The 26,406-nt window shown below is 42.4% G+C and overlaps 1 protein-coding gene across 1 annotated transcript; it reads left to right on the top strand.

Moving 5' to 3' along the window:
• Positions 1-998: 998 nt before the first annotated feature.
• On the top strand, positions 999-26,406 carry LOC139369956 (dual specificity protein phosphatase 7-like). The gene is made up of 3 exons (XM_071109240.1): positions 999-1,779; positions 10,177-10,608; positions 25,112-26,406. Exons 1-3 carry the CDS (start codon positions 1,371-1,373, stop codon positions 25,420-25,422), a joined length of 1,152 nt encoding a protein of 383 aa, XP_070965341.1. The 5' UTR covers positions 999-1,370; the 3' UTR covers positions 25,423-26,406.

The raw sequence follows: 26,406 nt of genomic DNA, 5'->3' as shown, positions 1-26,406 counted from the left end.
GGTGAGAGAGGGGAGGCAGGGGGTGAGAGAGGGGAGTGAGGGGGTGAGAGACAGAGGGAGGGAGGGGGTGAGAGAGGGGAGGGAGGGGGTGAGCGAGGGGAGTGAGGGGGTGAGAGACAGAGGGAGTGAGGGGGTGAGAGAGATGGGGAGGAAGGGGGTGAGAGAGGGGGAGGGAGGGGTGAGAGATAGAGGGGAGGGAGGGGGTGAGAGAGGGGAGTGAGGGGGTGAGAGACAGAGGGAGTGAGGGGGTGAGAGAGGGGAGGGAGGGGGTGAGAGAGGGGAGGGAGATGGTGAGTAACAGAGGGAGGGAGGGGGTGAGAGAGAGGGGGGGGTGAGAGAGAGGTGGAGGGAGGGGTGAGAGATAGAGGGGAGGGAGGGGGTGAGAGAGGGGAGGCAGGGGGTGAGAGACAGAGGGAGGGAGGGAGGGGGTGAGAGATAGAGGGGATGGGAGGGGGGGGGGGTGAGAGAGTCGCGGGAGGGAAGAGAGGGAAAGTAGCAGATCTTTTAAAGAGGAAGACTGCGTCAATTACCCCTTGTCCTTTGTTTCTAATCTCATTATTATAGGTCTATTGCAATCTGAAAGGCATGTATGTGAATGTTTAGAAGGGACAATCTTAGCTAATTGTATTGTTATGGTCCAGTGTCCAGCCTAACCAATCATGGATGGTACATTGGCATGGAATAATAGTCTCTGTGCCAGAGGTTGCCCGAAATGTTTCTCTACGCAATTATGCAAATTATGCATTCGGAGATCCCAAGAGACTTCTCCAGTTTCCCCGGAATCCGAACAGGTTGAATTAAGTATCAGTCACATATTTTAGGCCATTTTGTGTGCTATTCGAGTGGCGAGAGACATAGAGGGAACATGATGTCCGAAACACTTTCCACTCCGCTCCGCTGTGCGCTGCGTCTTTAACTGTTCCCCAACTCCTCCTTCTCCTTCAGTGACATGCCCTCCAGTCTGCATTCTCCTTTTACTTCGGTCTGCCTCTCATAGCGGTTACTGGAAATGACACACGGGAGGCGGTCGAAAGGCAAATGTCCAAAAATAATGTGCTGTAGTTATGATTCAGCTGGAAGCCACATTTTGATCAGATTTATAAAACCAGACAACACTTAGCCTATAGGGTCTTTTCAGTAATGGGACGCAGTATCAAACGGTCTGAGAGAATATCGTTAATGTGTTGCAGCCTGGTGGTGTGTTGATTCCGTCTACCAGCCCGGGTGAGCTGCTGCTGTATCGTGGGACGACCGGGATCAGAGCGGACGGACGTGGTTCTGTCCATACCCTCACGAGTAGAAGTTTAGCGCCGTGATTTTCTTTTTTTGGCCCGCGTGTTAGTGCAAAGAGCCGCATCTATATTTCCCTAATGAAAATTACTCTTTGGAAGGGTTCCCGGGTCGTGACAGAGATGATGTCGAGTAAAAGTGTGGAATGGCTTCAAGAGGAACTTGAGTCCGGGCTCGGGGTGAGCTCGCTACTGCTGCTGGACTGCCGATCGCACGAGCTCTACGAATCATCACACATAGAGTCGGCCATCAATCTGGCGATTCCCGGTTTGATGCTGCGGAGACTAAAGAAGGGGAATCTACCGATCCGGTCCATCATTCCCAACAACGAGGATAAGGAGAAATTCGTGAAGCGGTGCAAAACGGACATGATTCTTCTCTACGACGAGGCCACTACGGACTGGCAGGAGACCGGGCTGGTGAGCTCTGTCCTCGGCTTGCTACTGCAAAAGCTCCGGGATGACGGCTCCAAGGCTTTTTACCTGGAAGGTGAGAGTTAGCTTCTTTGCTCTTTAATTGTGATATTTCCGTATTCTATTCTACACTCTTGGAAAAAAGGTGCAGTCTAGAACAAAAATGATTTTTCGTTATTCCCAAAGGATAACCCTTTAGGAGAATCCTTTTGGTTCCAGATAAATCCCCTTTGGGTTCCATGTTGAACCTTTTTTAAAGAGGGTTCTACATGGAACGAAAAAGTGTTCTCTTATGGGGACAGCCAAATAACCCTTTTATAACCCTTTATGTTCTAAGAGCGTATATTATATTCTGTTCTAGACTACCTGTTAGCCTACGAATCCACTATAGCCCAAACTATGTTCTATTCCTCAGCCTGGTCTCATAGACTAGACGTAACATACTAAATTCAGTGTCTGGATTTACATTTCCTATGATATATTATGTTTGGTATGGTTACATAAGACAAGAGGTTGCTAAAGGCAAAAATGAAAGGAGGGTGGTTGGTCGGGCAGATAACGTCTAGCAACCCAAAGGTTGTGTGTTCTAATCTCATCACATGCAATATTAGCTACTTTGCAACTTCTTAGCGTGTTAGCTAACCTTTCTCCTAACTCTAACCTTAACCCTTTTAGTTAACCCTAACCCTTTAACCTAATTCCTAACCTTTGTCTTAATTAACCAGGGATGCAAACTAGTCAACTTTCAGTGAAATTCGCCATTTTGAATCCAAAATAGGTGACCTACGTGATTTGTGTAGATCCAATGATAACACTTTTGGGGTAGGGGGCGGAGCAATACTGGCTGTGTCCAAGGCTCAGTCAATCGTTCACATAACAACAGAATGCAGCGCAGCTGAAGAAAGAAGAGGCAACCAACTGACTAGTTACAGCATCAGCGAGCCTCTGGAAAGGCAGCTTGTCAGTTACAGCAGCGCGTCCCCTGAACGATAACGACGAGGTAACGGTAGAGGAGAAGCCTGACCACGGAGACCGGGGTGAGAAGGTGATGATGCGTACTTCATGAGCTGTAACCGAAAAACAACTGACATTTGGAAAGTTTGAGGTGAGGGAGAAAGTGTGGTGGAACGAGTATTTTAAGTATCTTGCTAGCTGGATCGAATTCTCCGCTAGCTAGCCAGAGAAATGTTGAGCAACATTAGCCAACTTTACTAATCAAATAATTGAGTTTATGGTGTGAAAATTAGCTTGCTAATAAAGTCTGACAGCTAATGTTAGCTAGCTAACGTTACAACATGAAATGAGCAAACATTAGTAACCTAACTAATTTGCCAAAGTATTAACTGGTAAATGACTCCTTGCCGTTCCTCAAGTTATAACGCGTTAATTGCATACTAAACCCCAGCAATCTGTGTGAAAATAAGAATTTGTTCTTAACTGCCTAGTTAAATAAAGGTAAAAAAAATAAAATAATGTTAACTAGTTAACGAACTAACTACTATCTGTGAACTAATGTTTTCCCTCTACACTATGTGGTTAATTTTCAGAATGAGAGAATTAGGTGAAAATGAGGCGTTGCTTGTTAAACAAGTGTAGCTGGAGCCTCGCCTGGTTTAAGCTGGATGCCTCTATAGAGGTGAAAGGAACAACACACACGTTCCCTCTTTCTCACTTCTTCAATACAGTGGATAAAAGGGTTGTCAGGTGTTACTCTCTGCCTGAAAGAGATCCATTATGCCAACAAAGGGTCTCATGCTCTGCTGGCACATTGTAGAACACATGTCCACAGGCAGAAAGTGTACAATGTAATAATGTGCAGTGTAGCCCTAAAATAATGATTTTGTTATGTTGAACTTAACAGTAACACTTGTGTGTGAATGGGGGGGATTATTACATTTTTTTACTCAGTGAATGTTATTTTTGCACACATGTAGCCTTGTGCACCTGATCGATGTCTACTATAGTGGCCACTATAATAGAGCAACAATAGAAAGCCTGTTAGTTTCATTGTATTTCTACTTTAAGATGGTTTTTCCCCCCCAAGTGCAATATTTAGATGTGTGTGGTCACAAGCGTTCTATTATAAAGGCTGTCATGGTAACTCCAATATTAGTGTATTGTATTTTCTCAAGACTTTTGTTTAGGCAACAAATAACATTGGATTGTTTTCTTTACATGTTTCAGCTGTGAGTTCGGTTCACATTAACCACTTTATATTTCACACACAGAGACTGATCATGTAGATTATATTCTGTGTTTAATTAGTTAAAACCTGCATTTCCCCCTAGCAGGGATTTACATGTTTCAGCTGTGAGTTCGGTTCACATTAACCACTTTATATTTCACACACAGAGACTGATCATGTAGATTATATTCTGTGTTTAATTAGTTAAAACCTGCATTTCCCCCTAGCAGGGATTTACATGTTTCAGCTGTGAGTTCGGTTCACATTAACCACTTTATATTTCACACACAGAGACTGATCATGTAGATTATATTCTGTGTTTAATTAGTTAAAACCTGCATTTCCCCCTAGCAGGGATTTATTGTATGTTTCAGTGCAACAGAAAAGTGTTACCTTTCTGGGCCCTCAGCAGTTGGCATCCCTGCCAAACACCTAGACTAGCTAACGTTAGCAACAACAAATTGGAATTCGCAACATATCATACGTTCTCCAAATCCGTAACATATTGTATGAGTTGCAATTCGTAACATACTGTATCATATGAATTGTAATTGGTAACATATCATACGAATTGGATGATGGACATCCACAAATTAATACATACCATACATATCATACTAAATGGAGTGTCACGTAATTTACATACAGAATAATACGAAATGCTGTGAAACCAGGTTGCAGCCATTCCTAAGGGGCGGTAGGTATAGCCTAGTGGTTAGTGGCCGTTCTGCCCCTGAACAAGGCAGTTAACCCACTGTTCCTAGGCCGTTCTGCCCCTGAACAAGGCAGTTAACCCACCGTTCCTAGGCCGTTCTGCCCCTGAACAAGGCAGTTAACCCACCGTTCCTAGGCCGTCATTGTAAATAAGAATCTGTTCTTAACTGACTAGTTAAATAAAGATACTAATTGTTCTTAACTGACTAGTTAAATAAGGATACTAATGTTCTTAACTGACTAGTTAAATAAATATACTAAAGTTACCACTGGATTACAGCCCAAGTTATATAGTCGCTAAATCAAGGCAACCGTATGATACTAATTATCTATTTGTTTCCCTTTCAACAAGTTACACTATTCTTTTCCATTCTAGTCTGTATCATATTAAAGTTGTAAAATAATTGTTGTCTGAATGAAAAGTCAATGGATGGCAGCCATGTTTCCTATGCCAATATATACAGTATTAGGATATTTAAAAAAAAAATACTGCTCTTTATTTTCTCAAACGCTTCAAAACAAACCAGTTATATGTTGGTTTAGTTTTTGTACTGTCTAGGTGTTTTTGTACTGTCTAGGTGTTTTTGTATATCTATGGGGTCTGGTTTGTCTAGGTGTTTTTAGCCTGTCTAGGGTTTTTGTATATCTATGGGGTTTTTGTATATCTATGGGGTTTTGGTATTGTCTAGGTGTTTTTAGCCTGTCTAGGGTTTTTGTATATCTATGGGGTTTTGGTTTGTCTAGGTGTTTTTTATCCTGTCTAGGGTTTTTGTATATCTATGGGGTCTGGTTTGTCTAGGTATATGTAGGTCTATGGTGGCCTGATTGGAATCAATCTGTAGGCAGTGGTGGGAATGATCCAAATCTTCTTCTATTGTCTTAATAGTCGCTTATTTCTTACTCTGTCACAGTAGTAAGAATCACAATGCTTCAAGCCCTTTAACTTTCGACTGTTAGACCAATCTAATCGAGTAAACATGTTATATGTGTCACGCCCTGACCTTAGTTATCTTTGTTTTCTTTATTATTTTGGGTAGGTCAGGGTGTGACATGGGGTGGTTGGTTTGGTTTTTAGTCCTGTCTAGGTGTTTTAGTCCTGTCTAGTGTTTTTGAATATGTATGGGGTTTTAGTATGTCTAGGTAATATGTAGGTCTATGGTGGCCTGAATTGGTTCCCAATCAGAGACAGCTGTTTATCGTGGTCTCTGATTGGGGATCCTATTTAGGTTGCCATTTTTCCATTTGGGTTTTGTGGGTTATTGTCTATGTGTAGTTGTCTGGCAGCACTCGTCTTATTAGCGTCACGTTTGTTTTGTTTCTTTGTTAGTTTGTTCAGTGTTTTATTCTTCATTTAAAGAAGCATGTATTCATCTCACGCTGCGCCTTGGTCTCATCGTTATGACGAACGTGACAATAGTAATTATTTAAGGGTTTTGGAAAGAATGTGGAATGAACCAAATATGTTTTCAATTAATGGTCTAAAATGGTTCAGGAAAGTACTTTCATTTCATAAATACATAGGGCCTCGTCTCCGAGTTGGGATGTAGGTCTAACTTAAAGGATTCTGATGAGCCACACCCATTGCTGACAGGTCTATAAAATCCAGCACACAGCCGTGCAATCTCCATGGACAAACATTGGCAGTAGAATGGCCTTCTTGAAGAGCTCAGTGACTTTCAACGTGGCACCGTCAAAGGATGCCACCGTTCCAACACATCAGCATGTACAATTTCTGCCTTGCTAGAGCTTCCCCGGTCGACTGTAAGGGCTGTTACTGTGAAGTGGAAACTTCTAGGAGCAACAACGGCGCAACCGCAAAGTGGTAGGCCACAGAAGCTCACCCCCGAGTGCTGAAGCGCGTAAAAATTGTCTGTCCTCTTTTGCAACACTCACTACTGAGTTCCAAACTGCCTCTGGAAGCAACGTCAGTTAACTAACTGTTTGTTAGGAGCTTAATGAAATGAGTTTCCATGGCCGAGCAGTCGCACACAAGCCTAAGATCACCATGGGCCATGCCAAGCGTCGGCTGAAGGGGTGTAAAGCCCGCCGCCATTGGACTCTGGAGCAGTAGATATGCATTCTTTGGAGTGATGAATCACGCGTCACCATCTGGCAGTCCGATGGACAAATCTGGGTTTTGGTGGATGCCAGGAGAACACTACCTGCCCCAATGCATAGTGCCAACTGTAAAGTTTGGTGGAGGAGGAATAATTGTTTGGGGCTGTTTTTCATGGTTCGGGCTAACACTATTGCATACAATGACATTGTAGACGATTCTGTGCTTCCAACTTGGTAGCAACAGTTTGGAGAAGGCCCTTACCTGTTTCAGCATGACAATGCCCCCTGTGCACAAAGCAAGGTCCATACAGAAGTGGTTTGTCAAGATCGGTGTGGAATAAATTGACTGGCCTGCACAGAGTCCTGACTTTAACCCTATTGAACACCTTTGGGATGAATTGGAACGTTGACTGTGAGCCAGGACTTATCACCCAACATCAGTGCTCGACCTCACAATTGCTTGTGGTTGAATGGAAGCAAGTGCCCCCCCAGCATTGTTCCAACATCTAGTGGAAAGCCTTCCCAGAAGAGTGGAGGCTGTTATAGCAGCAAAGGGGAGACCAACTCCATATTAAAGCCTTCCCAGAAGAGTGGAGGCTGTTATAGCAGCAAAGGGGGGACCAACTCCATATTAAAGCCTTCCCAGAAGAGTGGAGGCTGTTATAGCAGCAAAGGGGGAACAACTCCATATTAAAGCCTTCCTAGAAGAGTGGAGGCTGTTATAGCAGCAAAGGGGGGACCAACTCCACATTAAAGCCTTCCCAGAAGAGTGGAGGTTGTTATAGCAGCAAAGGGGGACCAACTCCATATTAAAGCCTTCCCAGAAGAGTGGAGGCTGTTATAGCAGCAAAGGGGGGACCAACTCCATATTAAAGCCTTCCCAGAAGAGTCGAGGTTGTTATAGCAGCAAAGGGGGGGACCAACTCCATCTAATGCCTTCCCAGAAGACTGGAGGCTGTTATAGCAGCAAAGGGGGGGGGACCAACCCCATATTAATGCCTTCCCAGAAGAGTGGAGGCTGTTATAGCAGCAAAGGGGGGGACCAACTCCACCTAATGCCTTCCCAGAAGACTGGAGGCTGTTATAGCAGCAAAGGGGGGGACCAACCCCATATGAATGCCTTCCCAGAAGACTGGAGGCTGTTATAGCAGCAAAGGGGGGGACCAACCCCATATTAATGCCTTCCCAGAAGACTGGAGGCTGTTATAGCAGCAAAGGGGGGGACCAACCCCATATTAATGCCTTCCCAGAAGACTGGAGGCTGTTATAGCAGCAAAGGGGGGGACCAACTCCACCTAATGCCTTCCCAGAAGACTGGAGGCTGTTATAGCAGCAAAGGGGGGGACCAACCCCATATTAATGCCTTCCCAGAAGACTGGAGGCTGTTATAGCAGCAAAGGGGGGGACCAACCCCATATTAATGCCTTCCCAGAAGACTGGAGGCTGTTATAGCAGCAAAGGGGGGGACCAACCCCATATTAATGCCTTCCCAGAAGAGTGGAGGCTGTTATAGCAGCAAAGGGGGGGACCAACCCCATATTAATGCCTTCCCAGAAGACTGGAGGCTGTTATAGCAGCAAAGGGGGGGACCAACCCCATATTAATGCCTTCCCAGAAGACTGGAGGCTGTTATAGCAGCAAAGGGGGGGACCAACCCCATATTAATGCCTTCCCAGAAGAGTGGAGGCTGTTATAGCAGCAAAGGGGGGGACCAACCCCATATTAATGCCTTCCCAGAAGACTGGAGGCTGTTATAGCAGCAAAGGGGGGGACCAACCCCATATTAATGCCTATGAATCCATCGGCAGGTGCCCACATTCTTTTGGTTATGTAGACAGCACACGGTGTAGAAGTAGTTCCATATCTTGGCCCCGTTTCCCAGGGCGATGGAATGTAGGCTCATTGGTGTTTATAACGATGCTTCTTTCGTACGACGACCGAAGATGTAACATGCGTTTCTCAAAACACCGTTCAGAAAGAACATTCGCCAAAGCTGTATCGTTGAGGCACGTTGTTTTAATACTGATAGAATCGATAGAAAGACAGCTCTGCTTTCGGATCAGTTTTCTCCATTTAAATCTTACCGTAACATTATAATTATTCCACAATACTGACGACGGATCAGTTCCTAGAAAGATATATTATCACGTATGATTGCACATATTCATGCGGCTTATTCTAATGCTTACCCTATAATAATGAAACGAAAATCTAAATTTGGCACATTATTGCGCACGTTAGGCTAAATTTCATAAAATATATTGAGACAAATTACAGACAGTAGCCTACAAGTAGCAATGTAGAACTCAATTGATTTAACATGCAATGTAATTCAATATGATTTAAATGTATAGGCCTATAGCCTACTGTATTTACATGTTAATGCTTTCATCTCAGGTCTCTTCATTTGAAGCATCCTTTTTTATACGTCGCTTGTTTGTATTAATTGCAAAGACTTGGGCAACTTTCAATTGGTAGTCAACTTTGTTCTAAAGTTATGTCGGTCATAGCGGACAAACCGTGTGATTCCACGTTTAGCGGAGCTGTTCCGTGTATTAAGTGACGCGCGGCGGAGAAAAGGCATTTTAACGATACATTTAGCTGTTCTACCAGCGGTCTGACGCGGGCGTTAGATTACGAGCGTTTTCAAGTGCAACGTTAATAACCAGGCTTTTTGGGAAACAGCTCGGAGATGTAACGATGCTCCTACGAACTTTCTAACGATTAACTTAACCTTAAGATATTTTTGGGGAACCGGGCCCAGAACCGGGCCTATGAAATGTTGAAGGAGTGGAAACATGGGATGTACAGTAATCACAGAGATGGGTTTATTATTGTGTTATAGGGTTTACTTGACCTTCATGTAAGAAGTAGGCCCGTTTCCGTTTCCTGTCTAGCACATATAAATAGTATCTGGTTGTTCTTGGAGTTTATTTCGCCATTTTGAATTGATAAATGCTGTTCACACCTTTCAGTCAGTATTCTGGTAGATCTCTGTTCATGCTGTCATTTATCACACACACAGACGATATTCCAATTTGCACATTGGACAATAAAGCTATAATCTATTCTAATTTCTCTGTATTGTATTTATAAAATCGCTGGAATGACGTGTCACAGAACCTTTCTCATATTGTGATTCTGACCCATCTGTGTTCCTGTTCTTTCCAGCAGTTCTCTTCTGTTCTATTTGATTCTATTTTATTTGATTCTATTCTAAAACGTTTCTTTTGTTCTTTCCAGCTGTTCTCTTCTGTTTTATTTGATTCTATTTTATTTGATTCTATTCTAAAACGTCTCTTTTGTTCTTTCCAGCAGTTCTCTTCTGTTCTATTTGATTCTATTTTATTTGATTCTATTCTAAAACGTCTCTTTTGTTCTTTCCAGCAGTTCTCTTCTGTTTTATTTGATTCTATTTTATTTGATTCTATTCTAAAAAATCTCTTTTGTTCTTTTGAGCAGTTCTCTTCTGTTTTATTTGATTCTATTCTAAAACGTCTCCGTTGTTGTTTCCAGGTGGATTCAACAAGTTCCAGACAGACTACCCAGAACACTGTGAGCTCAACCTTGACTGTTCCTGCCCCAGCAGTTCCCCGCCTGCGTCTGTCCTGGGTCTGGGGGGGCTGAGGATCAGCTCTGACTGTTCTGATGGGGAGTCATCGGACAGAGAACCGGGCAGTGCCACCGAGTCCGAGGGCAGCCCTCTCCCCAACAACCAGCCTGCCTTCCCGGTCCAGATCTTACCGTACCTCTACCTGGGCTGTGCCAAAGACTCCACCAATCTGGACATCCTGGGGAAGTATAATATTAAGTACATCCTGAACGTCACGCCCAACCTGCCCAACATGTTTGAACACGACGGAGACTTCAAGTACAAACAGATCCCCATCTCCGATCACTGGAGCCAAAACCTCTCGCAGTTTTTCCCAGAGGCCATTTCTTTCATTGGTGAGTTGTGGCAGTAGCCTGCTCATTTGAATGTTGTTCAATCACAGATCAGTTGGAGTTCAGAGTCTTTTCATTCTTGTCTCGTGTTGTAATGTTCGTTTGCGTAATGTTTCATGAACTCAGGTCATAGTTGATTCATTTGAAAAATTGTTTCCTCAGCTCATCCCACCAACATTCAGGTTATATAACTATAAAACTAAATTAGGCAGCGATATATTCATTAAGTCGTTGGCTGAGTCAAACAAGCTGTCTTATTGCTTAAAACATAGATTTACAAGTAGAATAACAAAGCTTATAACTCAACATATATAGTACAGACGTATGAGTCAGCAATTTAAGCTAACAAGCCTCAGATGCATCATCCTTTAAGAAACAACTCTGATTGATCTCTTCTGAGCGGTTTGTGGTATTTCCTGCCACACGCCTCATTTCACACCATGAACGCTATGAGTCATGACTTGATCTGAGTCGCTCTAGCGTTGGAGGGATTATATCATCAAATCACAGTGTGGGCCTTTAATTAACTAATCAAAAGTTGGCCAACAAGTTTCTAGCACAACTCATTATACAACAGAAGGGAATCTGTGAATGAAGTAGGCCAGGTCATTTAGAGAAGCACTGTGAATGAAGTAGACCAGGTCATTTAGAGAAGCACTGTGAATGAAGTAGGCCAGGTCATTTAGAGAAGCACTGTGAATGAAGTAGGCCAGGTCATTTAGAGAACCACTGTGAATGAAGTAGGCCAGGTCATTTAGAGAAGCACTGTGAATGAAGTAGGCCAGGTCATTTAGAGAAGCACTGTGAATGAAGTAGGCCAGGTCATTTAGAGAAGCACTGTGAATGAAGTAGGCCAGGTCATTTAGAGAACGACTGTGAATGAAGTAGGCCAGGTCATTTAGAGAAGCACTGTGAATGAAGTAGACCAGGTCATTTAGAGAAGCACTGTGAATGAAGTAGACCAGGTCATTTAGAGAAGCACTGTGAATGAAGTAGGCCAGGTCATTTAGAGAAGCACTGTGAATGAAGTAGGCCAGGTCATTTAGAGAAGCACTGTGAATGAAGTAGGCCAGGTCATTTAGAGAAGCACTGTGAATGAAGTAGACCAGGTCATTTAGAGAAGCACTGTGAATGAAGTAGGCCAGGTCATTTAGAGAAGCACTGTGAATGAAGTAGGCCAGGTCATTTAGAGAAGCACTGTGAATGAAGTAGGCCAGGTCATTTAGAGAGCCATTGGGAATTAAGTAGGACAGGTCATCTTGAACACTGTGAAGACTGAAGAATGAAGGATAGACTTACTTGTTGACCACACCACCCACCCACCACCGCCCTCGCATGTGCGAGCGTTGCAAAATTAACACAAACGTTATTCTATTCGATTTGAAAAAACATAAAAATACACCTTATGGAAGAGCAGGATTATGAAGCAACACAAACATAGACACATGGATACAAACACACGATAACATACGGACTATACAGACATGGATTTTGTGTTATAGATATGTGGTAGTAGAGTAGAGGCCTGAAGGCACACACTTAGTCTGTTAGGAATGTAATGTTATTGATCTGCCTTAATTTTGCTGGATCCCAGGAAGAGTAGCTGCTGCCTTGACAGGAACTAATGGGGATCCATAATAAACCCCAGGAAGAGTAGCTGCTGCTTTGGCAGGAACTAATGGGGATCCATAATAAACCCCAGGAAGAGTAGCTGCTGCCTTGGCAGGAACTAATGGGGATCCATAATAAACCCCAGGAAGAGTAGAAATGTGTTCTATTTGTGACGCTTGGAGCGCTGCAAGTCCCGCCTGTCCCATCTCCTCATTGGTTTTTAGGAGCGTATACCTACGTGGTTGATTGAAAATAAACTGAGGTCCACTCCAGTTGGTGGTGGTAATGCACCTTAAAGTTGGTTACCAACCGCCATATAAAGTCCACAGAAGAAGAAGAAGCCTGAAGGAGGAGAGATTACTAGAAACTAACTAGGTTTACCCTTTTATCTGTGGATTAATTGTCAGAGTAGAGGACCTTGTGCATTTCAGGTAAAATTACAACCCAATGTTTATATCCCAGGACAAATTAGCTAGCAACAGCAAGCTAGCTAAATTCCAATCAATGTTTAATACTTATCGACCTGTCCCCAAATTAATATAGTTGGTTCAGAGTTCATTTTGACATTTCAACCTGCGTGTCGTGATCTCGTCTGCGTGGACAAAGTCGGCATGCGCGCGATGGCAGACGCACGCGCCCAGTCTGGTCTGCATGTTGATGAATGATGAATGATGGATAACTAGGGTTGTTTGGCTGATGAATGATGGATGGCTAGGGGTTCATAGCGTTGGGCCAGTAACTGAAAGGTTGCTGGTTCGATTCACTGAGGTAACTGCTGGAAAAGTCTGTCTGTACCCTTGAGCAAGGCACTTAGCCCTAATTGCTCCTGTAATTCGCTCTGGATAAGAGCGTCTGCTCGATAACTAAAATATAAATGCAAGATAAAAACGTCCGGGGAAACAGTGAAGAAATACAATTTAACCTTTAATTAGTTTAACCTGCATGACTTGAAAAGTAGCGCACTATATAGGGAATAGGGCTCTGGTATAAAGTAGTGCACTATATAGGGAATAGGGCTCTGGTCTAAAGTAGTGCACTATATAGGGAATAGGGCTCTGGTCTAAAGTAGTGCCCTATATAGGGAATAGGGCTCTGGTATAAAGTAGTGCACTATATAGGGAATAGGGCTCTGGTATAAAGTAGTGCACTATATAGGGAATAGGGCTCTGGTCTAAAGTAGTGCCCTATATAGGGAATAGGGCTCTGGTCTAAAGTAGTGCCCTATATAGGGAATAGGGCTCTGGTCTAAAGTAGTGCACTATATAGGGAATAGGGCTCTGGTCTAAAGTAGTGCACTATTTAGGGAATAGGGCTCTGGTCTAAAGTAGTTCCCTATATAGGGAATAGGGCTCTGGTCTAAAGTAGTGCACTATATAGGGAATAGGGCTCTGGTCTAAAGTAGTGCACTATATAGGGAATAGGGCTCTGGTCTAAAGTAGTGCACTATTTAGGGAATAGGGCTCTGGTCTAAAGTAGTGCCCTATATAGGGAATAGGGCTCTGGTCTAAAGTAGTGCACTATATAGGGAATAGGGCTCTGGTCTAAAGTAGTGCACTATTTAGGGAATAGGGCTCTGTTCTAATGTAGTGCCCTATATATGGAATATGGTTCTGGTCTAAAGTAGTGCACTATATAGGGAAACGGGCTCTGGTCTAAAGTGGTACACTATATAGGGAATAGGGCTCTGGTCTATATTAGTACCGCTATATAGGGAATAGGGCTCTGGTATAAAGTAATGCACTATTTAGGGAATAGGGCTCTGGTATAAAGTAATGCACTATATAGGGAATAGGGCTCTGGTATAAAGTAGTGAAAGAATTATAACAGAGAGGTTTGTTTTGTAATATTTACTTAGGACTATTTCAGTATTTCAGACCAGACTATTTGTGGTTAGTTTCAGGATTTAATTAATCACCCTACTACTAGACGAATACCCAGGGTATTCCCCTCATCAGCTTCATGGGAATGTGGAGTTTTGGTTTGGCTCTGGAATTTATCCTGAGCCGTGTTTGTTTTGAAAGTGCCACAGTTAAGAAACCCACTATGACATGTGAAAGGTTTCGAGTCAGAGTTTGAGGGTCTTGGTCAATCGCAGGAATGTGTGGTAGCAGGGATTGCTGCTCCACTTTTAGGGAAATATGTAAAGCTACTGTAGTTAGTTAGGGCCTGTTAATTAGTTACTTTGGGCCTGTTAGTTGCTTTGGGCCTGTTAGTTGCTTTGGACCTGTTAGTTACTTTAGGCCTGTTAGTTACTTTAGAACTGTTAGTTACTTTGGACCTGTTAGTTACTTTGGACTTGTTAGTTACTTTGGGCCTGTTAGTTGCTTTGGGCCTGTTATTTGCTTTGGGCCTTTTAGTTGCTTTGGGCCTGTTAGTTAGTTACTTTGGGCCTGTTAGTTACTTTGGGCCTGTTTGTTACTTTGGGCTGTTAGTTACTTTGGAACTGTTAGTTACTTTGGACTTGTTAGTTACTTTGGGTCTGTTAGTTACTTTGTGCCTGTTAGTTACTTTGGACTTGTTAGTTACTTTGGGCCTGTTAGTTACTTTGGGCCCGTTAGTTACTTTGGGCCCGTTAGTTACTTTGGAACTGTTAGTTACTTTGGACTTGTTAGTTAGTTTGGACCTGTTAGTTGCTTTGGGCCTGTTAGTTGCTTTGGGCCTGTTAGTTACTTTGGGCCTGTTAGTTACTTTGGGCCTGTTAGTTACTTTGGACTTGTTAGTTAGTTTGGACCTGTTAGTTGCTTTGGGCCTGTTAGTTGCTTTGGGCCTGTTAGTTACTTTGGGCCTGTTAGTTACTTTGGGCCTGTTAGTTGCTTTGGGCCTGTTAGTTGCTTTGGGCCTGTTAGTTACTTTGGGCCTGTTAGTTACTTTGGGCCTGTTAGTTGCTTTGGGCCTGTTAGTTGCTTTGGGCCTGTTAGTTGCTTTGGGCCTGTTAGTTGCTTTGGGCCTGTTAGTTGCTTTGGACCTGTTAGTTAGTTACTTTGGGCCTGTTAGTTAGTTAGGGCCTGTTAGTTAGTTAGGGACAGTTAGTTAGTTAGGACCTGTTATTTAGTTAGGGCCTGTTAGTTAGTTAGGACCTGTTTGTTCGATAGGGGCCTGTTAGTTAGTTAGGGCCTGTTTGTTAGTTAGTTAGTTAGTTAGTTAGTTAGTTAGTTAGTTAGTTAGGGGCAGTTAGTTAGGGCCTCAAATCAAATCAAATGTATTTGTCACATACACATGGTTAGCAGATGTTAATGCGAGTGTAGCGAAATGCTTGTGCTTCTAGTTCCGACCATGCAGTAATATCTAACAAGTAATCTAACAATTTCACAGCAACTACCTTATACACACACAAGTGTAAAGGAATTAATACGAATATGTACATAAAAATATATGAATGAGCGATGGCCGAACAGCATAGGAAATATGCAGTAGATTGTATCGAGTACAGTATATACATATGAGATGAGTAATGTAGGGTAAGTAAACAAAGTGGCATAGTTTAAAGTGGCTAGTGATACATGTATTACATAAAGATGCAGTAGATGGTATAGAGTACAGTATATACAAATGAGATGAGTAATGTAGGGTATGTAAACATATAAAGTGGCATTGTTTAAAGTGGCTAGTGATACATTACATCAAGATTGCAAGATGCAGTAGATGGTATAGAGTACAGTATATACATATGAGATGAGTAATGTAGGGTAAGTAAACATTATATAATATAAAGTGGCTAGTGATAAATTGATTACATGCATTTTTCCATTATTAAAGTGGCTGGAGTTGAGTCAGTGTGTTGGCAGCAGCCACTCAATGTTAGTGATGGCTGTTTAACAGTCTGATGGCCTTGAGATAGAAGCTGTTTTTCAGTCTCTCGGTCCCCGCTTTGATGCACCTGTACTGACCTCACCTTCTGAATGATAGCGGGGTGAACAGGCAGTGGCTCGGGTGGTGTAGGTGTCCTGGAGGGCAGGTAGTTTGCACCCGGTGATGCGTAGTGTAGACCTCACTACCCTCTGGAGAGCCTTACGGTTGTGGGCGGAGCAGTTGCCGTACCAGGCAGTGATACAGCCCGACAGTATGCACTCGATTGTGCATCTGTAAAAGCTTGTGAGTGTTTTTGGTGACAAGCCAAATTTCTTTAGCCTCCTTGGGAATGTTTTAATCGTTGCTGTGGGAACGACATCTTCAATGCACTTTCTAATGAACTCGCTCACCGAATCAGTGTATTCATCAATGTTGTTGTTGGACGCAATGCGGAACATATCCCAGTACACGTGATCGACGCAATCTTGAAGTGTGTAATCCGATTGGTCGGACCAGCGTTGAACAGACCTGAGCGCGGGTGCTTCCTGTTTTAGTTTCTGTCTATAGGCTGGAAGCAACAAAATGGAGTCGTGGTCAGCTTTTCTGAAGGAGAGGGCGGGGGATGGCCTTATATGCGTCACGGAAGTTAGAATAACAGTGGTCTAGGGTTATGCCAGCCCTGGTAGCACAATCAATATGCTGATAGAATTTGGGGAGCCTTGTTTTCAGATTAGCCTTGTTAAAATCCCCAGCTACAATAAATGCAGCCTCAGGAAATGTGGTTTCCAGATTACATAGAGTCCAATGAAGTTCTTTCAAGGCCGTCGATGTGTCTGCTTGGGGGGGAATATACATGATTGTTATTATGATTGAAGAGAATTCTCTTGGTAGATAATGCAGTCGGCATTTGATTGTGAGGAATTCTAAGTCAGGTGAACGAAAGGACTTGAGTTCCTGTATGTTGTTATGATCACACCACGTCTCGTTAATCATAAGGCATACACCCCCGCCCTTCTTCTTACCAGAGAGATGCTTGTTTCTGTCGGCGTGATGCGTGAAGAAACCAGGTGGCTGTACCGACTCAGATGGCGTGTCTCAAGTGAGCCATCTTTCCGTGAAACAAAGAATGTTCCAGTCTCGGATGTCTCTCTGGAATGCTACCCTTGCTCGGATTTCATCAATCTTGTTGTCAAGAGACTGGACATTGGCGAGTAGTATGCTAAGGAGTGGTGCACGATGTGCCCGTCTCCGGAGTCTGACCAGAAGACCGCTCCGTCTGCCCCTTCTACGGCGCCGTTGTTTTCGGTCGCCGGCTGGGATCCGATCCATTGTCCTGGGTGGTAGGCCAAACAGAGGAACCGTTTCGGGAAAGTCATATTTCTGGTCGTAATGATGGTGAGTTGACGTTGCTCTTATATCCAATAGTTCCCCCCAGCTGTATGTAATGAAACCTAAGATTTCCTAGGGTAACAATGTAAGAAATAACACTTAAAAAAAACAAAATACTGCATAGTTTCCTAGGAACGCGAAGCAAGGCGGCCATCTCGGTCAGCTCAGGAAGTTGTCTGACCTGTTAGATAGGGCCTGTTTGTTCGTTAGGTAGGGACAGTTAGATAGGGCCTGTTAGGCTACAAGTGACCTAGCTAACTATGTTTCAACTTGAACTTTTAATTCCATAATTTTCATTGAATCTTCAATTGATTATATATCTGCAAACTTTTTCCACATACGGAGGCTTCATGACTATAGCCTATTGATGCTTTGATGACTCATGATTGGTCAACGACAAGCTACACGCGCCACGCTCCAATGTTGTGAAAAGCAAAGAGCAGTCAATTGTAAAATGTCTCTCTGTCTCTACTGCAGCAGTCAAGTTCGGATCTGTACGGCCCTTCCGGACAAGTAAATGAAAATGTACACATACCCGAGAACCGTGGCATTCAGATCCTACCCAGATCCATGACATTATTTTCAATTCTGGATACTGATCCTCTCGTGTCCCCTATTGGGTCTCAGGTATTCGGGTACAGGTGGATCCATGAAGACCTCTACTGATCACACAGCTTTGTGGTTTAAACTCAACCTCAGGTGAGATGTAGGAGGGTAGTTTAACCCACAATCATCTCAACCTTTATTTCCTTTTAAGTTAGAAACTCTTAACAGGCTCACCTGAGGCTCACTGGAGTTGAGATACACTGTATACTCTAGAAGGGCCCAGCGTTTATACCTCCAGCTCCTAGTTATACACTAGAAGGAACCAGAGTTTAAACCTCCAGGTCTTAGTTAGACACTAGAAGGAACCAGAGTTTAAACCTCCAGGTCTTAGTTAGACACTAGAAGGAACCAGAGTTCAAACATCTAGCTCCTAGTTATACACTAGAAGGAACCATCGTTTTTCCTGACTAGACTCCATTAGTTCTACTGTCTTTGTCTAGACACACTAGAGTTAATTTATACACACTATATATACAAAAGTATGGGGACACCCCTTCAAATTAGTGGCTATTTCAGCCACATCCGTTGCTGATAGGTGTATAAAAATAAAGCACACAGCCATGCAATCTCCATAGACAAACATTGGCAGTAGAAGGACCTTACTGAAGAGCTCAGTGACTTTCAATGTGGCACCATCATAGGATAGCACTTTTCCAACAAGTCAATTTGTCAAATGTCTTCCCTGCTGGAGCTGCCCCGGTTAACTGTAAGTGCTGTTATTGTGAAGTGGAAACGTCTCGGAGCAACAACGGCTCAGCCACGAAGTGGTAGGCCACACAAGCTCACAGAACTGGACCACCGAGTGCTGAAACGTGTAGCTCGTAACAAATGTCTGTCCTCGGTTGCAACACTCACTACCGAGTTCCCAACTGCCTCTGGTAGCAACGCCAGCGCAATAACTGTTTGTCGGGAGCTTCATGAAATGGGTTTCCATGGCCGAGCAGCCGCACACAAGCCTAAGATCACCATGCACAATGCCAAGCATCATCTGGAGTGGTGTAAATCCCGCCACCATTGGACTCTGGAGCAGTGGAAACGCGTTCTCTGGATTGATGAATCACTCTTCACCAACTGTCAGTCCGACGGAGTTTGGTGGATGAGGACTAATGGTCTGGGGAGGGAGGGAGGGGAGGGAAGGAAGGAGTAGGGGTTGAAAGAGAGTGGGACTGACTTACTTTGCGGTATCCTTTGAAGCACTAATGGCTTGATAGTGCAGAGTGTTGCACCAGATAAAACCCAGGAACATCATCTAGGTTGTGAATAATGGATCATCTATATCAATGACTATGTCCCAAATGCACTACTTTTAAAAATGGGCCCTGGTCAAAATTTGTATACTAATTTTTAACATGGGCCTGGTGTCTTGAGATGTTGCTTCAATATATCCACATAATTTTCCTCCCTCATGATGCCATCTATTTTGTGAAGTGCACCAGTCCCTCTTGCAGCAAAGCACCCCCACAACATGATGCTGCATCCCCGTGCTTCACGGTTGGGATGGTGTTCTTCGGCTTGCAAGCCTCCCCTTCATCCTCCTAACATAACGATGGTCATTATGGCCGAACAGTTCTATTTTTGTTTCATCAGACCAGAGGACATTTCTCCAAAAAGTACAATCTTTGCCCCTATGTGCAGTTGCAAACCGTAGTCTGGCTTTTATATGGCTGTTTTGGAGCAGTGGCTTCTTCCTTGCTGAGCGGCCTTTCAGGTTAGGTCGATATAGGACTCGTTTTACTGTGGATGTAGATACTTTTGTACCTGTTTCCTCCAGCATCTTCACAAGGTCCTTTGCTGCTGTTCTGGGATTGATTTGCACTTTTTGCACCAAAGTACGTTCATCTCTAGGGGACAGAACGCTTCTCCTTCCTCAGCGGTATGACGGCTGCGTGGTCCCATGGTGTTTATACTTGTGTACTATTTTTTATACAGATGAACGTGGTACCTTCAGGGATTTGAAAATTGCTCCCAAGGATGAACCAGGCTTGTTGATATCTACAATTCTTTTTCTGGGGTATTGGCTGATTTCTTTTGATTTTCCCATGATGTCAAGCAAAGAGGCACTGAGTTTGAAGGTAGGCCTTAAAATACATCCACAAGTTCAACTCCAATGGACTCAAATGATGTCAGTTAGCCTATCAGAAGCTTCTAAAACCATGACATCATTTTCTGGCATTTTCCAAGCTGTTTAAAGGCACAGTCAATTTAGTGTATGTAAACTTCTGAACCACTGGAATTGTGATACAGTGAACTATAAGTGAAATAATCTGTCTGTAAACAATTGTTGGAAAAATTACTTGTGTCATGCACAAAGTAGATGTCCTAAACAACTTGCCAAAACTATAGTTTGTTAACAAGACATTTGTGGAGTGGTTGAAAAGCAAGTTTTCATGACTCCAACCTGAGTGTAAGTAAACTTCCGACTGTCGTTTTGAATATAGGTAATTTATTTCTGAATAAGGGTCATTTCGTTCTGAATATAGTTCATTTAGTTCTGAACGTGGGTCATTTAGTTCTGAACGTGGATAATTTAGTTCTGAACGTGGATCATTTAGTTCTGAATATTGGTAATTTAGTTCTGAATGTTGGTCATTTAGTTCGAAATGTGGGTAATTTAGTTCTGAATATGGTTCATTTAGTTCTGAACGTGGGTCATTTAGTTCTGAATATAGGTCATTTAGTTCTGAACGGGGGTCATTTAGTTCTGAACGTGGGTCATTTAGTTCTGAACGTGGGTAATTTAGTTCTGAGTGTGGGTAATTTAGTTCTGAATATAGTTAATTTAGTTCTGAACGTGGGTCATTTAGTTCGAAATGTGGGTAATTTAGTTCTGAATATAGTTCATTTAGTTCTGAATATAGGTCATTTAGTTCTGAACGGGGGTCATTTAGTTCTGAACGTGGGTCATTTAGTTCTGAATATAGGTAATGTAGTTCTGAACGTGGGTAATTTAGTTCTGAATATAGTTCATTTAGTTTTGAACGTGGGTCATTTAGTTCTGAACGTGGGTCATTTAGTTCTGAATATAGGTAATGTAGTTCTGAACGTGGGTAATTTAGTTCTGAATATAGTTCATTTAGTTCTGAACGTGGGTCATTTAGTTCGAAATGTGGGTAATTTAGTTCTGAATGTTGGTCAGTTAGTTCTGAATGTGGGTAATTTAGTTCTGAATACAGTTAATTTAGTTCTGAAACCTGGGTCATTTAGTTCTGAATATAGGTAATGTAGTTCTGAACGTGGGTCATTTAGTTCTGAACGTGGGTAATTTAGTTCTGAATATAGTTCATTTAGTTCTGAACGTGGGTCATTTAGTTCTGAACGTGGGTCATTTAGTTCTGAATATAGTTCATTTAGTTCTGAATATAGGTCATTTAGTTCTGAACGGAGGTCATTTAGTTCTGAACGGAGGTCATTTAGTTCGAAATGTGGGTCATTTAGTTCTGAATGTTGGTCATTTAGTTCTGAATGTGGGTAATTTAGTTCTGAATATAGTTAATTTAGTTCTGAACGTGGGTCATTTAGTTCTGAATATAGGTAATGTAGTTCTGAACGTGGGTCATTTAGTTCTGAACATGAGCGATTTAGTTCTGAACGTGGGTAATTTAGTTCTGAATATAGTTCATTTAGTTCTGAACGTGGGTCATTTAGTTCTGAACGTGGGTAATTTAGTTCTGAATATAGTTCATTTAGTTCTGAACGTGGGTCATTTAGTTCGAAATGTGGGTAATTTAGTTCTGAAAATAGTTCATTTAGTTCTGAATATAGGTCATTTAGTTCTGAACGGGGGTCATTTAGTTCTAAACGGGGGTCATTTAGTTCTAAACGTGGGTCATTTAGTTCTGAACGTGGGTCATTTAGTTCTGAATATAGGTAATGTAGTTTTGAACGTGGGTCATTTAGTTCTGAATATAGTTCATTTAGTTCTGAACGTTGGTCATTTAGTTCTGAACGTGGGTCATCTATTTCTGAATATAGGTCATTTAGTTCTGAACGGGGGTCATTTAGTTCTGAATTTAGTTAATTTAGTTCTGAACGTGGGTCATTTAGTTCTGAATATAGGTCATTTAGTTCTGAACAGGGGTCATTTAGTTCTGAACATAGTTCAATTAGTTCTGAACGTGGGTCATTTAGTTCTGAATATAGGTCATTTAGTTCTGAACGGGGGTCATTTAGTTCTGAACGTGGATCATTTAGTTCTGAACGTGGGTCATTTAGTTCCTTCAGAAAATATTCACACTTTTTCCACATGTTGTGTTACAGCCTGAGTTTAAATTTGATTAAATATAGATTTTGTGTCACTGGCCTAAACACATTACCCCATAATGACAAAGTGGAATAATTTTTTTTCGAAATCTTTACAAATAAATACAAATTGAAAAGCTGAAATGTATTGAGTCAATAAGTATTCAACTCCTTTGTTTTAAGTAAAAACCTCCAGTGTTTAACATGAGTTTTGAATGACTACCTCGTCTCTGTAACCCACACATACAATTATCTGTAAGGTCCTTCAGTTGAGAAGGGAATTTCAAACACCTATTCAACCACAAAGACCAGGGAGGTTTTCAAATTCCTTGCCAAGAAGGGCACCTACAGTGGCTTGCGAAAGTATTCACCCCCCTTGGCATTTTTCCTATTTTTGTGGGGTTTGTATCATTTGATTTACACAACATGCCTACCACTTTGAAGATGCAAAGTATTTTTTATTGTGAAACAAACAAGAAATAAGACAAAAAAACAAAGAACTTGAACGTTCATAACTATTCACCCCCCAAAGTCAATACTTTGTAGAGCCACCTTTCACAGCAATTACAGCTGTAAGTCTCTTGGGGTATGTCTCTATAAACTTGGCACATCTAGCCACTGGGATTTTTGTCCATTCTTCAAGGAAAAACTACTCCAGTTCCTTCAAGTTGGATGGGTTCCGCTGATGTACAGCAATCTTTAAGTCATACCACAGATTCTCAATTGGATTGAGGTCTGGGCTTTGACTAGGCCATTCCAAGACATGTTTCCCTTTAAACCACTCAAGTATTGCTTTAGCAGTATGCTTAGGGTCATTGTCCTGCTGGAAGGTGAACCTCTGTCCCAGTCTCAAATCTCTGGAAAACTGAAACAGGTTTCCTTCAAGAATTTCCCTGTATTTAGCACCATCCATCATTCCTGACCAGTTTCCCAGTCCCTGCCTTTGAAAAACATCCCCACAACATGATGCTGCCACCACCATGCTTCACTCTGGGGATGGTGTTCTCGGCATAATGAGAGGTGTTGGGTTTGCGCCAGACATAGTGTTTTCCTTGATGGCCAAAAAGCTACATTTTAGTCTCATCTGACCAGAGTACCTTCTTCCATCTGTTTGGGGAGTCTCCCACATGCATTTCGGCAAACACCAAAAGCGTTTGCTTATTTTTTTATTCAAGCAAAGGCTTTTTTTATGGCCACTCTTCCACAAAGCCCAGCTCTGTGGAGTGTACAGCTTAAAGTGGTCCTATAGACAGATACTCCAATCTCCGCTGTGGAGCTTTGCAGCTCCTTCAGGGTTATCTTTGGTCTCTTTGTTGCCTCTCTGATTAATGCCCTCCTTGCCTGGTCTGTGAGTTTTGGTCGGCGTTCCTCTCTTGGCAGGTTTGTTGTGGTGCCATATTCTTTCCATTTTTTAATAAGGGATTTGATGGTGCTCCGGGGGATGTTCAAAGTTTCTGATATTTTTTTATAACCCATCCCTGATCTGTCCTTCTCCACAACTTTGTCCTTGACCTGGTCTTCATGGTGCCGCTTGCTTGGTGGTGTTGCAGACTCTGGGGCCTTTCAGAACATGTGTATATATACTGAGATCATATGACACTTAGATTGCGCACAGGTGAACTTTATTTAACTAATTATGTGTCTTCTGAAGGTAATTGGTTGCACCAGATCTTATTTAGGGGTTTCATAGCAACGTGTGAATATATATGCAGGAACCACCTTTCCATTTTTTATTTATTTTTTAAACAAGTTATTTTTTTCATTTCACTTCACCAATTTTGACTATTTTGTGTATGTCCATTACATGAAATCCAAATAAAAATCCATATAAATGACAGGTTGTAATGCAACAAAATAGGAAAAACACCAAGGGGGATGAATACTTTTGCAAGGCACTGTATTGGTGGATAGGTAAACAGAACAGACATTGACTATCCCTTTGAGCATGGTGCAATAATTCATTACACTTTGGATGGTGTACCAATACACCCATTCACTACAAAGATACAGGCGTCCTTCCGAACTCAGTTGCTGGAGAGGAAGGAAACCGCTCTGGGATTTCACCATGAGACCAAGGGTGACTTTAAAACAGTTACAGAGTTTAATGGCTGTGATAGGAGAAAACTGAGGATGGATCAACAACATTGTAGTTACTTCACAATACTAACCTAAATGACAGAGTGAAAAGAAGGAAGCTTGTACAGAATAAAAATATTCCAAAACATGTATCCTGTTTGCAACAAGGCACAAAAGTAAAACTGCAAAAAAATGTGGCAAAGCAATTAGGACAAAGTGTTATGTTTGGGGCAAATCCAATGCAACAAATTACTGAGTACCACTCTCCATATTTTAAAGCATAGTGCTGGCTGCATCATGTTATGGGTATGCTTGTAATCGTTAAGGACTGGAGAGTTTTTCAGGATAAAAAAGAAATGGAATGGAGCAAGGCACATGCAAAATCCTAGAGGAAAACCTGGTTCAGTCTGCTTTCAACCTGACACTGGGAGATGAATTCACCTTTCAGCAAGACAATAACCTAAAAAGTTGTTGTAGCTGTTCTCTCATTATAAACTCCTGAAACCAGAGGTGGAGTTGTTGTAGCTGTTCTCTCATTATAAACTCCAGAAACCAGACAGGTGGAGTTGATGTAGCTGTTCCCTCATTATAAACTCCAGAAACCAGACAGGTGGAGTTGTTGTAGCTGTTCCCTCATTATAAACTCCAGAAACCAGACAGGTGGAGTTGTTGTAGCTGTTCCCTTTAAATATTTCTGAACACTCGAAGGCTTCACACAAGTTCAATAAAGTAAGTAAAACTAATTTATGTTGCATTAAAAAACACCTCAAACTCATCTTTACCTTCTCTCTTCCAGATGAAGCTCGTTCCAAAAAGTGTGGTATCCTTGTGCACTGCCTGGCAGGGATCAGTCGCTCGGTAACAGTCACCGTGGCCTACCTGATGCAGAAGCTCAACCTGTCGCTCAACGACGCCTACGACTTCGTCAAACGCAAGAAGTCCAACATCTCTCCCAACTTCAACTTCATGGGTCAGCTTCTAGACTTTGAGAGAACGTTAGGGCTCAATAGCCCATGTGACAACCACACCTCCACCAATGACCAGCTGTTCTTCACCACGCCAACCAATCATAACGTGTTCCAGCTCGACACGCTGGAATCTACATGAAAAGGAGGAGGGGCAAGACTTGAGCGGCCAACTTGGATGTGAATGTTTATCTTCTGATCGTCAGAGGCTGGCTTTGACAGCGGATAGTCTGGGATGGTGGATGGACATGGGAAGAGGAGAACAGACGCCTAATGGAAGTCTGTTTGGCTTGTTGAATCATTGGTCTCTCAGAGAGGAAGAGGAGGAAGCCTGTTCTTCTGTTTCATCTCCACGGTGGTTTGGGAAGCGACTTATCTTGTCATCTTGTTGACCAGCCTGTTATTTTATGTCTAAGGAAGGAAGAAGTCCTAGATGTAGACTGATTCATGCTGCAGTACAGAACTGTACAGAGAATCATACAAAGATGGGTAACGCAGATAGATGGATCTGCTGCAGTCATTCATTGATTCATTGTCGTCCTCTTGGACAAGCTCCTCATCAACAACGTCTTGATGATGATGATGATGATGATGATGTGTTGGAGGGTCTTGGATTCACCCTTATGGAGCTGGTCTCCCTCTATTGAATGTTGGTCAAATTTTTTAACAAACTTAAGTTATTATTAAAACAAAACACAAGTCTGTTCAAGTGATGCTAATAACAATGTAATTACAAGTACGTATTATCAGAATGAATGAATGTATGTATGTATGTATGTATGCATTTGTATATTTGAATACATTTACACACAAATGTATGTCTACTACTACTACTACTATACTCTTACCTGTAGAAAAACACACTGACAGCTGAAGGAGACATTATAACTAAAGAGAAAACAGACCAACAGAAAGTAACTTTTTGATCATATTCTGGTTGTTTTTGTCATTTATTTTCTATGTTTGTAATGATGACCTAATGCAGTTTGCACAGTGAAGCCTATCGTTTCTTGGCACTTGTGAGATAGAGAGAGAGACATTGAGAGAGAGAGAGAGACATTGAGAGAGACATTGAGAGAGAGAGAGAGAGAGAGAGAGAGAGAGAGAGAGAGAGAGAGACATTGAG

This window comes from Oncorhynchus clarkii, chromosome 17, assembly GCF_045791955.1.
Source record: "Oncorhynchus clarkii lewisi isolate Uvic-CL-2024 chromosome 17, UVic_Ocla_1.0, whole genome shotgun sequence".
NCBI classification, from domain to species: domain Eukaryota; kingdom Metazoa; phylum Chordata; class Actinopteri; order Salmoniformes; family Salmonidae; genus Oncorhynchus; species Oncorhynchus clarkii.
This window is presented reverse-complemented; position numbering and strand designations above follow the sequence as displayed.